This window comes from Chiloscyllium plagiosum, unplaced genomic scaffold (assembly GCF_037043375.1).
Source record: "Chiloscyllium plagiosum isolate Xiang-an unplaced genomic scaffold, Cpla_swu_hap1 HiC_scaffold_24, whole genome shotgun sequence".
In the NCBI taxonomy this organism is placed as follows: Eukaryota; Metazoa; Chordata; class Chondrichthyes; order Orectolobiformes; family Hemiscylliidae; genus Chiloscyllium; species Chiloscyllium plagiosum.
In genome coordinates this window covers 28,185,555-28,203,201 of record NW_028270162.1, presented here as the reverse complement: position 1 = coordinate 28,203,201, position 17,647 = coordinate 28,185,555, and the positions used below count along the sequence as shown (strand labels likewise).

Sequence of the window (17,647 nt, the reverse complement as noted above, 5' to 3'; positions counted from 1 at the left end):
AACCTACAAAATTCTAACAGGACTAGACAGGGGAAATGCAGGAAGGTGGGGGAGTCCAGAACCAGGGGTAATTGTTTAAGGATAAAGGGTAAATATTGAAGGTCAGAGATGAGGAGAAAATATTTCCCCCACAGTGGTAAGCCTGTGCAATTCACCACCACTTGATTTATTGATTGATTTATTGTTGTTACATATAATAAGATACAGTCAAAGTGTTGTTTTGCATGCTACACAGGCAGATTATACTATAAAATGTGCATCAGAGTAGCAGAACAGAGTGCAGAATACAATGTTACAGCCACAGAGAAGATGCAGAGAGAGAGAGAGATCAGAATTAATATTTGAGAGATTTGTTCAAAAATCTGGTAACTGCTGGGAGGAAGCTGTTCTTGAATCTATTTGTACGTTTTATATCTTCTGCCTGACCAAAGAGAGTGGAAGAGAGTATAACTGGGGTGGGACGGGTCTGTGATGATGTTGGTTGCTTTCCTGAGGCAGTGAGTGGATGGACTGGGCTGGTTTGTGTGATGGATTGGAATGTGTTCACGACTCTGTAGTTTCTTGCAGTCTTGGGAAGAGCAGTTACTGTACCACACTGTGATGCACCAGATAGCATGCTTTCTATAGTACATCTATAAAAATTGAGAAGAGTCCCTGTGGACATGCCAAATTTCCTTAGTCTCCTGACGAAATAGAGACAATGCTGTGCTTTCTTGACCGTTGCTTCAAAATGTGGGACCAGGACAGATTGTTGATGATCATCAATCCCAGGAACTTGAAGCTCTTGACCATTTCCACCTCAGCACCATTGATACAGACAGGGGTGTGTCTTCCACTCCACTTCTTGAAGTCAATGACCAGCTCCTTCATTTTGCTGATGTTGATGGAGAGATTATTGATTTTACACCATGCCGCTAAGCACTCAATCTCTTTCCTATTTTGTCTCTTTGTTGTTTGAGATCTGGCATATGATGGTGGTGTCATCAGCAAACTTGTAAATGGAGTTAGGATGGAGTTTGGCCACAGTGAGTGCGTAAGGAGTATAGTAGGGAGCTGAGTACACAGCCTTGCAGGGCACCAGTGTTGAGGATTATGGTAGAGGAGGTGTTACTGCCTGTTCCAACTGATTGTGGTACATGGGTCAGGAAGTTGAGGATCCAGTTACAGAGCGGGGAGCTGAGACTTAGGTCTTGGAGTTTGGAGATGAGTTTCTTTGGAATTATGGTGTTGAAGGTGGAGCTGTCGTCAAAAGGTAGGGACCTGACATAGATATCCTTGTTATCCAGATATTCCAGGGGTGAGCGTAGGGCCAGGGAGATGCTGTCTGCCAAGTGCCAGTTGGTGAATTGCAAAGGAGCAAGTCAATTTGGTCGGCTGGAGTTGATGTGAGCCAAGACTAACCTCTCAAAGCACTTAATAATTATGGAGGCCAGAGCCACTGTGCGGTAGTTGTTGAAGTACCCGACTTTCCTTTGGCACCAGTCTTTTTGAAGCAGGTGGGGAGTTCAGATTGTAGTAAGGAGAGGTGAAAGATCTCAGCAAATACTCCCACCAGCATCATATAGGATTTGAGTGCATGGTTGGGGACTCCATCTTGGTCAGTCGCTTTCTGTGAGTTCACTCTCAATAAGGCTGATCTAACGCCTGTGGCAGTGACTGAGGATACAGGTGAATCCGAGGCTGTTGGGATAGGTGCCATTGTTTCGCTGACCTTCTGTTTGAAGGGAGCATAGAATGCATTGAGCTCATTGTGTAGGGATGTGCTGTTGCCCATGACTCTGATTGACTTCGCTTTGTAACTGTTATATTGTGTAAGCCTTGCCAAAAATAACAGGTGTCTGTGGTGTTGGTTTTGGTGCCGAGCTTAGTTTGGTATTACCTCATGGTGCCTCTGATGGCCTCTCGAAGGAGGTACCTGGATTTCCTGAATAGGTCAGCGTTGTCCGATTTGACCACCTCAGAGCTGGACTTCAGTAGGGAGTGGATCTTCTGGGTTCATCCAGGGTTCCTGGTTGGGGAAACTTGAACTAATGTTTTGGCATACTGTCTTCTACACATTATTGCTGAAGTCTGTAACATTACTGGCATACTTGTTTAAATTGGCTGCTGAGTTCTTGAATATGGAGTTGTCCCGTAGAAACCCTTCCATTGCCTCAGACCATCACTGCACTACTTTCTGCACTGGGTCCTCATGTTTCAGTTTCTGCTTATCAGCCAGGAAGAGGTGCACAGCATTGTGATCTGATTTTCCAAAATGCAGACGGGTGATGGAGCACCCGGTGATGATTAGATTAGATTCCTTACAGTATGGAAACAGGCCCTTCGGCCCAGCAAGTCCACACCGACCCTCCGAAGAGTAATTCACCCAGAACCGTTCCCTGACCTGACATTTACCCATGACTAATGCACCCTTTGGGCAATTTAGCATGGCCAATTCACCTAACCTGCACATTTGAGACTGTGGGAGGAAACCGGAGCACCTGGAGGAAACCCACGCAGACACGGGGAGAATGTGCAAACTCCACACAGACAGCTGCCCGAAGCCAGAATCGAACCCAGATCCCTAGAGCTGTGAGGCAGCAGTGCTAGCCACTGAGCCACCATGCCACCCATGGTTGTATGGCAATGGTCAAGGCTGTTTGGACCATTGGTGGGACAGGAGACATATTGATGGTAGTTTGGTAGCATGTTCTTCAGGTTGGCCTGGTTGATGTCACCGGCTATGATGAACAAGGCCTCAGGATATTCGTCTCAAGACAGTTTATAGTGTGGTATACTTCATCAAGGGCACTTTTCACTTCCACATGGGGTGGGATGTAGATCACTGTTAGGACAGTGGAGGAGGGCTCGCGCAGACAGTGTTAGGGGCAGCACTTTGCTGAGACTAGCGTTGAGGTCATCCATCTTGTTTCCAGTGGCTAGGACATTTGTGCTAGGGAGGGAGGACTTGAAACCCCCAAGTTTGAGCCAAAATGAAGCCCTATGTGTCTGTTCTGCTACATGGCCAGAACATAGCCTCAAAAAATTAATACTGGGGTAAGTGGGCTAGGTTTATAGAGTCATAAAGTCATACAGCACAGAAACTGACTATTCGGTCCTGCCAGTCCATGCTGAACATAATCCCAAACTCGACGCGTCCCACCTGCCTTATCCTGGCCCATATCCCTCCAAGCCTTTCCTATTCGTGATCTTATCCAAATGTCTTTTAAACATTATAATTGTGCCCACATCAACCACTTCCTCAGGAAGTTCATTCCACAGGTGAACCACCCCCTGTGTAAAAATTTTGCCCCCCTGTCTTTTTTAAATCTCTCACCTCTCAACTTAAATATGTGCCCCCCAGTCGTGAAAGTGTGTTTCGTAATTTTACACTGTACTTTGTGGAGGCAGTTAGCATTAATGTTAAAGCTTCCAATCAGAGGTACAACCACATAAAGTGTCCAGTGGTTAGCAGAGCTCATGTCATGGTTTGGATTGAGAGGGGTATGAGGATGTTGATGAGAGAGAGGCACAGCTCACCTCACCCCTGCCCCCCACCCTTGAATTTGGCGCTGTTTCCTTCGGTTTTCAGAAGCGGCAAAGTAAACATTGAAAAGAAGTGGATGTCCTTTTCAGTTCTACACTGAAAAGGTGTAATCCAATGGGAGGAAATTATTCTGATTTTAGGCTGTTGCTTTCGATGGGTGTTCCCTAATTGATCTCAAACCTAATGGCAGAGAAATACTAATTTCGAAACTCAGTCACTGAAACTCTCTATTGAATTATGCACATCGCCTGGTAGCATATTTAAGAAGGGTTTAATGAGTTGTATCCGTGCTTTGTACCTCGACGCTGCAGTTCCCCTCGGCCACCAATAGTTGGCAGAATCGCTCTCTAAATAAACAGCACTCTCCTGTGGAGAAGGACTTGGTTTATTATCTGTCAGCCCATTAAGTCTTGCCCGTGGTTATCATTCATACTTGGGTGCCAAATCCCACAGACACGCGTTATGGTGGAAACCGACAGAGTTATTTCCTGAATTCCCCTCTAGGATCAGGCTCGGCTCTACCAGGGAGAAGCTGCTACTCATTGATCGCCTGGACTTTGACAATTCACACAGTAGGCGAAGAAATTCCGGTATTTCCCATAGAACTGAATGCTCACTGCCAACCCATCTTTCAGCTGCAATTAAGAATGAACACAGTCAAGTGGAGCTCTCTCAGTCACCTGATGTAACATCGCCGCGGAAATTACAGGAAAGTTTTCGTTGTTTTGGGGGGGAGGGGGGTGCTTTGGTCATCTGAAATGGCAAAAAACACATCACTGTATTTTCGTATCATCGAGGGAAGAAATTTACCAGCAAAGGACGTGTAAGTTTCCTGTTTAATCTACCTGCATTGACGAAGGAGGGTCACTGGACCCGAAATGTTAACTCTCCACAGATGCTGCCAGATCCAACAATGTCTGTCTGTTTGTTTGTTATCAGTCGTTTTGCTGCCGGGCTAAATGCATTTATGATGTGGGTAATGTGCACTCATCTGCTGTTTGTTACAGCTCCGGTACCAGTGACCCTTACTGTATCGTCAAAGTGGACAATGAGGTCGTGGCCAGGTGAGAGAGCGAGTGTGTCTTTGTAATCATTCAGTGCAAGTGTCTAATCTGATTTCCCTGAGAATATTTGCATGTGAGCACTTTCCAATCCGCTGCAATATGGATATGTATCACTTATAACGTGTCTCCCAAAGTGCAGCTTCATGTTTTCAAAGCAGCTTGGCTCCTGAACCTGTTGCTTTCAGATGAAAGCGGGAAATACAGCCTACCAGCTTCTTACCGCATCTCGTGAGAAATGCAATCCACATTATCTTTGCAGCGATCTGTTCTGTTTTACTGAGTTCTCCTTCTAGGTGTGAGTTGCAGTGCAATGTACAGGTGCGGTTCACACTTCCTCAGTGAACATAGCCACACTATCATTGAATCTCCACCTTCCCATCACACACAGACACACAAACACACACACAGCCACAGGCAACATGCACTCCAGAAACACTGCTCTAAACCTGGCATTAGCTACATGGTTTGGTTTCCACCCTGAATGTCCGCTCTGTGCCAAACGACATAAACAGTTGGAACACAAACTGCCCAACAAACATGATCCACCCCTACCCCAACGCTGGACATTTCTCTGGTCATTGTATGAGCCAATACTATCATTCACATCCAATAATGATCATCGTATAGCGATCAGGATGATCCCAGGGATACTACATAGAGAAAATCAAACTGTACCATCCTCTCACCAACCCATCTCCATGTTGGATACCACTGTTGTGTGAATGGGAACAGCCCATTGTTGGTTATGGAACGAATACAAGTGGATAACCAATGAATCACCAAAACCACAGGCAGACTAACACTTTCATTGAGGGTTGTGGAAAGGAATCTTTTTTTTTGGTTAAATATATTCGTACACAATTCGAATAAAAATCCTGTACACTTCCTGGGAACTGTTCTGATACCATTAAATTCGGGGAGAACTGAATGGCCAACAATAAGTTTTGAAGAGTTGGTTGTTCCCTTGAATATTTTGGTGAAATTTTGGGTAAATTTAAGGGAGAAGGTTCTGTCAGTGGAAGATCAGCACCATTAAAATGAAAGGAATGGATGGAATCAAATGTGCCTCCAAATTAAGGGTTGAATATACAAGTTAGCATCAATCTCAGCATGATAGTGAGAGCTTGTGGTGTTTACAACTAACTGCTTTTGATGACTGATATTAATGTGCATTCATGAGCAAATCTATTCCTATATATTTTATCCTGAATAAAAAAATGTACACAGGTTGTCTTTGAAATTTCACTGTAGAATACAGCTCAGTCTTCATTTGTTTAGAATGTATTGGCACACTTCCGTGGGAAGTTGCTTATTCTAATCACAAATTTTAATGTAAACACCATTTCATGGTCCAATTCTTGAAACTATCAAAGTGGAGTTGAAATGTTCTCATTCAGTTGCCTCAGATTCCAAAGTCTGCAACGTTCTGCTTTGTTCAACAGCAGGAAAAACAACAACAACTTATTTATGTGGCACCTTGTATGTCATGTAATATCCCAAGGCACTTCACAGAAGCATTTGAAACAAAATGTGATTAATCAAAACAAAAACAGAAATGGCTGGTAAAACTCAGCAGGTCTGGCAGCATTTGTGGAAAGAAAGCAGTTAATGTTCCTAGCATGGTGACTTTATCAGAATGTTAACTCTGCTTTGTCTTCATAAATACTACCAGACCCACTGAGTTTTGGCAGCAATTTCTGTTTTTTTGTTTCCGATCCTCAGCATCCGCAGTTCTTTGGTTTGGTTTAGTGATCATCCATGGCTTGGCCAAAGAAATAGGTTTTAAGCAGACTCTGAAAAGAGAAATGTGAGGTGGTGAGATGTAGGGAGGGAATTCCAGAGTTTAGTGTGTCGGTAACTGAAGGTGTGGCTATCAGTGCTGAGGGAGCGAATAAAATGAGGGACACTCATTTTGTTAGAATTTGATGAGGACAGATTCCATGGAGGATTGTTGAGTGCACGTGTGGGACCGTACAGGGGTTTGTGGGGATTCAATGACATTACCAGTCCCTCTGATCCTCCTCCACCAGGACCTCCAGAGTTGTGTACCAAGAGCCTGCATACCCTCTCCCTCACTCCCTCTTCCTGAAACCCATCAAAATGTGCCTGCCAGAGCACTTCACACCTTTAAAAGAAGTGGGTGTAAGAACCCTATTAACAAAAAGTCCATGTCTTTATTACGTTTGAGTGCTAAACCTGTGTTAGCATAGAGTCATAGAGTCTTACAGCACGGAGACAGGCCCTTTGGCCCAAACTGGTCCATGCCGACCAAAATGTCCATCCACGCTAACCCCATTTCCCTGCACTTGGCCATATCCTTCTAAACATTTCCTGTCCATGTATTTGTCCAAATGCCTTTTAAATATTGTTAATGTACCCACCTCAGCCACTTTCACTGGCAGCTCATTCCACATCCCTACCACCCTCTGGGTAAAAAGGTTGCCCCTCCGGTTCACTTTCAGTCTTTCTTTTCTCTAACTTTAAACTGATGCCTTCTAGTCCTTGATTCCCCAACCTCAGGAAAAGACTGAGTGCATTCATCCTATCCATGCCTTGCATGGTCTTATACGCCTCTATAAGGACCCCCTTCAGTCTCCTATGCTCTAAAATAAAATGTCCTAGCTTGTCCAATTTCTCCCGATAACTCAGACCATTAATTCCAGGCAACATTATTGTAAATTTCTTCTGCGCTCTTTCCAATTTAATAACATCCTTTCTATAACAAGGTGGCCAAAACAGAACACAATACTCCAAGTGCGGCCTCACCAACGTCCTGTACAACTGCAATATAACTTCCCAACTTCTATACTCAATGCCCTGACTAATGAAGGCATCTCTAGGCATGTTCAAGTTATGGTTATCAGCAATGAGGACCAAATTTTTATATTAAATCTGGGCTTTTAAGCATCACTGTATTTTATTATTTTGGTTGACCCTGCACCCATTTATTACACTTTGGCCAAAATAACTCCCAGTCTCAAACCCAAAGTGCTTCAGATGGAAATGGTCAATTAGGATTTGAAGTTACAATCAGATCAGCTGTGGTCTCGCTGAATGGTAGAGGAGGCCTGAGGGGCTGAATGGCTTACACCTGATTCATGTGGTTGTAAAAATCAAATAGGCATAAACACTGCTGCATTTACGGCAGGGGAGAAAGAGTATCCAAATCAAAATCAGCCTCTGAGCAGTGCATATCTTTTAATGCTACCCCACCTCTTTCCCCACCTCAACACCAAATCTCACTACCAGTAACTCTCTCTGTTTCATATATCCAGCACTACATATGCCGCAGTAGTGATGTACAACCCGATAATGGCATTGTGACTTTGATCAATTGCAATAAGGTTTATAACCCTGAATATCATTGATGTGTTAAACTAATCCCGTACCAGCTCTCAGAGATAGGTAGTCCTTGGACTCAAACCTGAGGCTATAAAGCAATGGAGCAATTTTCTTAATTACTTTGTCACAAAGTCATCTGGGTGAATTATTAATTTTTTTAATGTTTGCCACACAAAATATTTTCTAGCAGTTGGAAATCTCTCTCAGCAAGGCATGGGGGCTAGTTTGTTGAATATTCAGGGCTGAGTTTGACAAAATTTTGATTAACAAGAAGGCCAGGATTTTGGGGGACATGCATGACATGAGCAGATCTGCCATGATCTTATTGAATGGTACAACATGCGTGATAGATTGAATGGCCTACTCTTGCTCTTATTTCTGAAATATGCTGAATTTAATTTGTGATTGCAATTCAGTTAATCAAGTGTCATAAACGTGTACAAAAGCTGCACTCATAACATTTGCCCAACTTCAGATAATCAGCAGTTCAGATGTTCACAAGCAACTTCAAAGCCAGCACCTTTGCACCACACAAATTGTGAACCATTTCTCACAACTGGTTTACTGCTAGAGCACATTTGGAACTATATCTCCTTCCAAGCTTTGTTCCATCTCACTGGCTTGATAAAAGATAAAAGTTTTGATCTTTTATTTAAAAAAATTGCTCATTGTTTAATTTTAAATGCCTTCTCTCCCTTCACCATCTTTGGATTTATAGCCAAACATTAGGAATACTAAGTGATTTTTGTGTCTATTCATATTCAGTGAACTAATGAAAAATAAGATCTTCATTCTTTCAGAAGGTTGTTGAACAGTTACTTCACCTTAACCTCTGGGCACTGCTGCCAGTGAGGCACTGAGTTCATCCTAATCCCAGTCTCAATCTCCACTGTCTTCGTCTAGAAAGGGTGGCATTTTTCATTTCCAGTACAGACATCAAAGCTATTAAAAAACTGAGAAGGAGAGTGGGGGAGCAGAAACCCTGCAGCATCAGAACAACATATCAGCCAAGGAATTGTATTTCTAGAAGGAATGGATTTCTTTCTTCATGAACGAGGAGCGATCGAACAAAAAAAAACTGCAGAAACCTTTGGAAAGATTGCAGTTATAGTAAAACGTTTCAAATTAGTAATCCATCCTGGACTGTCAGAAGATATGACTGTAAATTATTTGGTACCTGAAGGACAGCAAGATGCTGCAAAACAAAGCTGGGTCTTTGGCTTTTGCTTTTGTGTCATTTCCTGGATGTGATTATAAGTGTATGAAGAACTATCCTCTGCCCCCCTATTTTATTTTTTTTTAGCTCTGAAGATGGGTGCACATCTAAATGGAGATTCTGTGTCCTGTCTCTAGATGCTTATTGACTTCCAGTAGTTTTCCAGATTTTCTGTTTTTGTGTTTGCAGGAATAATTATTTTAAAATAAGTCCTTAATCTGAGTTGTAATTAGATTTTCCCGAATGATAACTCCTGATTGCTTTTCAGGGCCCAACTCCAGTGCCTGGAAATGTATTCCTCATTTACCAAACACTTTATTAGTCAGTGCACTGAGTATAAGAGTTGGAAGGTCATGTTGTGGCTGTACATTGTTTAGGAATACTGGTCTCCCTGCTATAGGAAAGATGTTGTATATTTGAAAGGGTTCAGAAATGATTTACAAGGATGTTGCCAGGGTTGAAGGGTTTGAGTACAGGGAGAGGTTAAATAGGCTGGGGCTATTTTCCCTGGAACATTGGAGCTGACGGGTGACCTTATAGAGATTTATAAAATCATGAGGGGCATGGATAGGTAAATAGGCAAGGTATTTTCTCTGGGGTGGGGGAATGCAAGACTAGAGGGCATTGGTTTAATGTGAGAGGGGCAAGATTTAAAAGGGACCTAAGGGGAAACGTTTTCACACAGAGGGTGGTACGTGTATGGAATGATCTGCCAGAGGAGGTGATGGAGGCTGGTACAACTACAGCATTTAAAAGGTATCTGGATGGGTACATGAATAAGAAGGGTTTAGAGGGATATAGGCCAAATGCTGGCAAATGAGATTAGATTAATTTAGGATATCTGGTTGACATGGATGAATTGGACATGATTCCATGCTGTACAGCTCTACGACTGTCTATTAGGAAATCCCAGTTGCAGAGAGGTCAATTCTGAATCCAAGCAATGACCTTCAATGAGAAGAACATAGCAAAATAAAACAACAAGAAGAAATATCAGGAAATAGAGCTGCATGGGAGAACATTGGGAGTGGAGCAGCAGTATAATAAGCATCACAAAATGCAGTGCCAGTAAGAAGATCTTAAGTAGATAAATCAGTAATAATTCCATGGCTATATTCCTTAGTGAGGCAAGTTAGCTGTTCACCTGGATCACTTTAATATGATTCACATCCTTGCATGTTTGGCAAACAAATCAAACAAGATCAGTTAAAAACAAAAATGTTGGAAAAACACAACAAACCTGTCAGCATCTGTAAAGTAAAAACACGGGATAATGTTTTGGGTGCAGCTCCTTCATCAGAAACTGAGAAGCTGGTTGTGAAGATCGAACAACATAACATTTTCTAATAAACTAAATGCTTCATTCATGCGAAAAATCAATACGTTGCAAAGTATCTCGGGAAGTTGAAAGTCCTTTGTGTCACCTTCACAACTTGCACCTCATCAACAATTAGGATGCATAATTTCAGGCTTGATGCCAGATTGGGAATTTAAAAGGTAGAAGGCAAAGGTTCCTGAAATAGCTTCTCTATCTGCTCCATTACATTATTAGCATGGCCACAGAGGTTAAAACCAAGCAGTTTTTATCTGGTGCCAGATGAGCCTGACGTTGAAAACTATTATTTGAGGTAGAATTTTCCTTTGTCAAGTTTTAAGTACTGTTAGGAGAATGAGGAATGTACTCTGTGTTTTGATATCTACAGTAGCATTAATTATTGGGATATGATCATTGTTTTTAATTGTGCTTTTCAACAAATATGTTTAAATGTTGCACCCTCAGTCCCCAGGTGGTAATGCTGACAGACACATAGCACCAACATATATTTCAATGTTCCTCACCTAATGGAGCAGGTGAAAAACAATATAGTTGAAACCCTGTGATTATGGTTGGCAGTGACTGGCAGCAGAGCTTTCGTGTAAAGCTATTAATAATTGAGATGTAAGGTAATATAGGGTTTCTTAATGTCAGTAGCAAAAGCAATAATTTTCTTAGTTACATTTTTTTTACTTTTGCCACTCTCCAACTTTTGCTTTGTCTTTCCATCACTGGCTTTGAATATCCCAGCAAGTTATGCTAATTGCAACAACTACCGCACTGCTGTGGGAAACATAAAGGGGCAAGTAGACAGAATTATTTCCTGCTTTCTGAGTGCTCTTTCTCTTTGCTACAAGAGACAATGAATGAGCTCACTTTCCTAAAAGGTTCTTTCTGAGTCAGATCAGGCTGCAGTATGGAACTGATTGTTCAGATTTGTCTGCTTTAGAGTTGGTCAGGTTCAGTTCAAGCAACAGCTGGGGTGCTGGGGAATGGAGACTCTCTCACCTGGCCTGTCTTAGCAATTATGTTGGACTTTTCTTAGTGCTGGAAGTATTTGTGTTACAGGGAAGATAATGGTGCAGATTTATATACTCTATCCATTATGGTAAGAGCTCAACTTAGTATTGCAATAAGCCTTTCAATGTCAGCACAGAGGAAACCAAGTCAAGTGTAACAACAGATTTGTTCCTGAGTTCTATGAGCACTTTGTGACCTCAGCTGTAATTATTAATATGAGTAAAAGTGAAGCAGTCTGACTGCCTGTCAGTGGATAGGATGGAAGAAACTGTGTTTTGCCCTTTCAAGATTAGCTGCTGCTTTATTATGTACCATGCAAGTTTTCTTTGTCCTTCATTAGATCCTTAATTTCTCCTTTCAAGAGAATGGTACTATTTCAGTATGATTTTCATTTTAAACTTAAATTCTCTTTTCAGATGCAGGCCACATTTATTCTTTGCTTTGATTGCACCTCCCCTTCAGTTTTTGACTTTTCAGTTGCTCAGATTCATTGATTATTCCCTGTGCTTTTTATTATTTTAATTCATCCAAGGGATGTGGGTATTGCTGGCAGGGCCAGTATTTATTGCCTGTCCCCAATTACCCTGAAGAAGGTGATGATGAGCCACTATCTTAAACCACTCCAGTCTTTGGAATGTGGTGACACCCACAGGCATATTCAGGAAAGATTTCCAGGATGTGAACCCTGGGGAAGGAAAGGAATGGTGATGTAGTTCCAAGCTTGGATGGTGTGTGGCTTGGACCATAAGAGGTAGGAGCTCCCCCACCATTGACATCTCCATAGTTCTCAACTTCACTTCCCTGCCTTTTTCCCATAACCCTTGATGCCCTTACTAATTAAAAAATATTTCTATCTCAGCTTGTATATTCTTAGTGACACAGCCTTCAGTAGTAAGTAATTCTACAGATTCACTACTCTCTGAAGAGGAAGGCTTCTCTCAGCTCTGTCTTAAATGAGTGATCCCTTACTCTAAGATTATGTCCTCCAGTCGACTCTCGCACTTCCCATCACCGGTTTGAGGTCACCATGAAGGACTCTCCTTCTCAACCTCTTCCCTCACCTGAGGTCTGGTGGCCCTCAGGTTAAATCACCACCAATCACTTCTCTCTAATAAGACAGCAGCCCCTACGGTCTGGTAAGACTATGGCAAAAACAACGACAACAACAACAACTCTCCCACAAGAGGAATCAACCTGTTAGTATTTACTGTGCAAAGTTCCCTTCGAATTTTACGTGTTTCAATAAGATCATCTCTCATTCTTCTAACCTCCAATGAGTACAGACTTGGAAGGGAACATGCAAATGGTGACAAGTATCCCATGTATCTGTTGCCTCTTGCCCTTCTACTGGTTCTGAAGGATCCTTGATGCATTCTACCATTGGTTGTTGGTGGTGCATCGGGTGTCAATCGAGAAGAATGCCTTATACTGGATGGTATTGAGTGTTTTGAGTGTTCAGGGTCTGCACTCATCCAGATAAATGAAGAATATTCTTAGCGAGTTTTGAGAAGATTTGTAGACCAGGTTGAGGTTCTGGATGCAAATTTGCTCTCTGAGCTGGAAGGTTTGCTTTCAGACGGTTCGTCACCATACTAAATAACAACATCAGTGAGCCTCCAGTGAAGCACAGATGGTATGACCCACTTTTTATTTAAGTGTATAGGTTTCCTTGGGTTGGTGATGTTATTTCCTGTTCTTTTTCTCAGGGGGTGGTAAATGGGATCTAAGTCAATGTGTTTGTTGTTAGAGTTCCGGTTGGAATGCCATGCTATTAGGTAGCACTCTAGAAGCATGACATTCCAACCAGAACTCTATCAACAAACACATTGACTTAGGTCCCATTTACCACCCCCTGAGAAAAAGAACAGGAAATGAATCACCACAGGAAATGATATATCCAACCAAAGGAAACCTAAACACATAATTAAAGAGCAGGTCATGCCACCAGTGCTTCACCGGAGCCTCACTGATGATGTAACCTAGCATGGTGACAAAACGTCTGAAAACAAACCTTCCAGCTCAGCGAACAAACTTACATCCAGAAGAATATTCTATCACATTCCAGGTGTGGCTTGATGGTGATGGACAGGCTCTAGGTAGACAGAGAGTGAGTTAATCACATAGAACTCTTAGTCTCTGAAATACTGTTGTAGCCACAGTAATTATGCAAATGGTCAAATTCAGTTTCTGGTCAATGGTAATCCCCACAATGTTGCTAATGGGGATTCATCAATGTCAAGGGATGATAGTTGCATTCTGTCTTGTTGGAGATGGTTATTCCCTGGCAATTGTAGGGTATGAATGGCACTTGCCACTTACCGGTCCAAGCCTGCATATTATCTAGATTTTGCTGTATATTGTCACTGACTGTTTCAGTATCTGAGGGGTCAGAAATGGTGCCGTGTATTGTTCACTCATCAGCAAACATCCCTTGTCTCACCATATGATAGAGGGAAGGTCACTAATGGGGGAGCTGAAGATGTTGGGCCTGGACACTACTCTGAGGAACTACTGCTGAGAGGTCCTGTGGCTGAGATGATTAACCTCCACTAACTACATCCAACCTTCTTTATGCCAGGTTTGACTGCAACCACTGGTGAGTTTTTCTCACTGTTTCCCATTGACTCCAGTTTATTTAGAATTCCTTGATATCACACCGAGTCAATTGCTGCCTTGATATCACAGGCAGTTGCTGTTTTCCTTTGGAGAAACTTAGCTCGTTTGGACCAAGTCGAAATGAGGACAGGAGCTGATTCTGGCAGAACCCAAACTGAATGTCAATGAGCAGGTTATTTCTATGCAACTATTGCTTAATAGTAACCTCTTCTATCACTTTGCTGATGGTCAAGAGTAGACTAATAGGGCAGATATTGGCTGGATCAGATTTGTCCTGTTTTGTGCATAGGTCATACTTGGGAAATTTTTCACATTGTCTGCTAACTGCTCGTCAAAAACACTCAATGTAGATCTGTTTACCTTGTTGCCATAATTTTAATAGATTGTGAAACAGTAAGAGCTTAGTAAGGTTGTTTTTTAAAGGAATGTGGTATCTATTGTTAGGAAAGTTCAGCATACCAATTTTCCTTTCACAACAGATTCAAGATACTTGTAGCATACCCTGTAGAGTTGCTGTGATAGGGATAAGATCAACAAGTACGGTAACATCGTCAATGTTGCAGGAAGACTGAGTAGGGTTGCTATGACTGCTAATCCACCATTTTGATTGGTAGGCTGATTTCTTCCTGCTGGTGTTAAATCAGAAAGCTGACAGTATGTTACCACAATACCACAATGATGATGTTACAGCTACTGGCAGTAAAACTAGCAGCAATTAGTGCAAGTGCAGAAATCTCACTGATGTTATCTGTCGGCCTTTTAGCAATTTGAAATGAAAACACAATCGAATTGGATTACAGATTTCATTTTCTTAATGGATGCCTAAGCAATAGAATTAGCTTGGTGGTGAACTCTGGACTTCCTATCTGTTTAAAATGTTATGAATATATTTATGTCTAAGTTAGTTGACGGGCTGTATTCAATAGCACTGGAGATTATGGGATGATTTAACAAAGATGTTTGGAATTATGAAAGATGGAACAGAATAGTAAAAAACACTCAAAAAGCATGGGCAAAGGTTTTAAATTAAATGTGTTATAATCAGCACTAGAGAAGTCACCTTTGTGAACTGGCTGCTAAAACAGAAGGATGGTTTAGATCAAATAGCCAGTTTGTGCCTCTGCACCACAGTATAGCTCAGTGATCCAGTTAAAATCGGGAATTCACTGTGTGCCATCTGCATCCTCAGAACATCCTTCCTATAATTTTAGTGCATAGTCTATCTAACTTGATCTCCTTATTCTCCCAACAACTTTCTGTTATATTTTGTCTTATTCCAGATGTGTCAAGAGTTGTTGAAGAAGTATTTGCAAAAACAGTTCTGAATTTTTCTTGATTTGTCCTAGCTGTATGTTAAGTCTTTCATCTATATACTATTGAAGAGTGATTGAACGGCGCTTTTATAGTGATTGCTACATGACCCGTGTCTCAGATATTAACACATTATGTATTGTGCTTGCCATGTTAATCAATACATATTGTTATTTCTGCAGAGGTGTGCTGATGTTACGGTTGAACTGCGCTTGTGGAATGTTCAATTTTACTTGTCACTTTCTGTATTCTCCTTGTATCTTCTAATTCATGTTCATCCTTTTGTAAAGATTATTGTTTTGATTTTGTTACTTTAATGGCTCACGTATTTTATTTTCACACAGCAGTCTACATTAAGTTGAGTCTTAATACAATGGTCAATACCTGATCAGCCAGGGGCTCATAATGAGGAGGATGCCTGACTGAGACACTCATTGAGATTAGTAGCGAATTAGGGTCATGTGGGAATTTGGCACACAGGTAAAGAGGTGCTTTAGGAAAGATATATTGCAATTAATCAAAAACATGAAGTAGTACTGCTGTTAACAGTTCTATAATTTATTAGTATTAGTGAATTTTTGTTCAAGCAGGTGTAAGGTTAACTAATCAATAAAGGAATGGCAGGGCTCTTTAAACCTTGAGAGTGCATATCCTCTGCAATGTGGGAATTCCAATTTATTTCCTGTGTCCTGGCTAATATCTGTGTGGGAAGTGTTGTCAGTTGTAGCAGCTTGAGCTCCTAGCTTTGGGAGGGTGCATCCATGAGGCTGGGAGCTATATGGACACTGAGTTTGGAGGACATGGATAGTGGCTGGATTCAGAGCATGCAGGGAGAGAGGGAATGGGAGGTCGGCAGGCCATCAGAAGGGAACAGGCAGGTAAGATAGGCGATCCTGAAAGCATCCCAACCAGTATTCCGTTCTGAATGCACATGAGAGTAAGGTTTCATTTGGGGAGTACAGCCAGTTCTATGGCACCACATGTAGCTCAGTTGTGCAGTGGTTAGAGACAAAAAAAAACTGCAGATGATAGAATCCAAAGTAGACAGGCAGGAGGCTGGAAGAACACAGCAAGTCAAGCAGCATCAGGAGATACAGAAGTCGACTCAGCCCTGAGTCTTGAAGAAGGGTTACACCCAAAGTGTTGACTTCTCTACCTCGAGATGTTGCCTGGCTTGCTGTGTCCTTCAGGCCTCCTGCCTGTCTACAGTTGTGCAAGGAAGACTGAAAGAATGATGGTGATAGGTGATTCACTAGTCAAAGGAACCAATAAATGTTTCTGCTGTTGCAGACGTGAATCCAGGATAGTGTGTTGCCCACCTGGTGCCAGGGTCAAAAATGTGACTCAGTGGCTGAGGAGCATCCTAAGAGGGGAGGGTAAACAGCCAGGGAATAGGGTCTACATGACATAGATAGGGAAAAAGGATATGGTTCTATAATCAGAATTTAGGGAGCTGGGTAGGAAATTAGCGAGCAGGACCTCACATGTAGTAATCTCTGAATTATTTGTGATAATAAGTAAAAGTGAATAAAGAACAGGCTAGTAATGCTTGGCTAGAAGTTAGTGCAGGATTGAGAGCTTTAGATGCTTGGGGACATTGGAAGCAGCTCTGGGGAAGTTGAGACCTGCACATGTTGGATAGGTTGGACCTGCACAGAACTCAAACTGAATTGCTCATAGTGTGTTTTGCTAGAGTTTTTGGGCAGAGGTAAACTAACTTGGCAGCATTTTGGGAACCAGGGGATTGATATTATCAGAAAGAGACTTCAAGATGCACAGGATACAGGGAGAGATAGATATCATGATGATAAAGTTAATTGATGAGATCAAAGTATGGGGAGAAAGTAATGAAGTCTAAATCATGGTTACTGTGCCTGTATGTGAATGTACAAAGTATGCTAAATAGTTTCTAATTTAATTCATTCACGGGGTGTGGGTTTCGACTGGCTTCTATACCTAACCTTAATTCTGCAAAGGGTAGTTAAGAATCAACTACAGTCCTGTGGGGTTGGAATCACATGTAGGTCAAACCAGGCAAGGACAGCCGATTTCTTTCCATTAAGGACAATAAGATGAATGCACTATTGATGCGGATTGTCCCCTTGTATCTCCTTGTGCCATTATGTTTACATTGCCTTTGCAGCTCCCTCTTGACAAAATGCATCATCTCACACTTCTCTATCTTAAATTCTACCTCCGACACGTCTGTCCATTCTGCTTATCAATCTATACTGCAC

The 17,647-nt window shown here is 42.0% G+C and overlaps 1 protein-coding gene across 2 annotated transcripts in view; it reads left to right on the top strand.

Annotated features, from left to right (window-relative positions):
* Positions 1 to 3,935: 3,935 nt before the first annotated feature.
* rasal1a (RAS protein activator like 1a (GAP1 like)) overlaps positions 3,936 to 17,647 on the top strand; it is a 271,746-nt gene continuing 258,034 nt past the window's right edge. For both annotated transcript variants that reach the window (XM_043715652.2, XM_043715650.2), the window contains exons 1-2: positions 3,936 to 4,349; positions 4,534 to 4,590. In XM_043715652.2, coding sequence (XP_043571587.1) covers positions 4,285 to 4,349; positions 4,534 to 4,590 — 122 coding nt within the window. In that variant the 5' untranslated portion in view covers positions 3,936 to 4,284. The remainder of the gene's footprint in view (positions 4,350 to 4,533; positions 4,591 to 17,647) is intronic.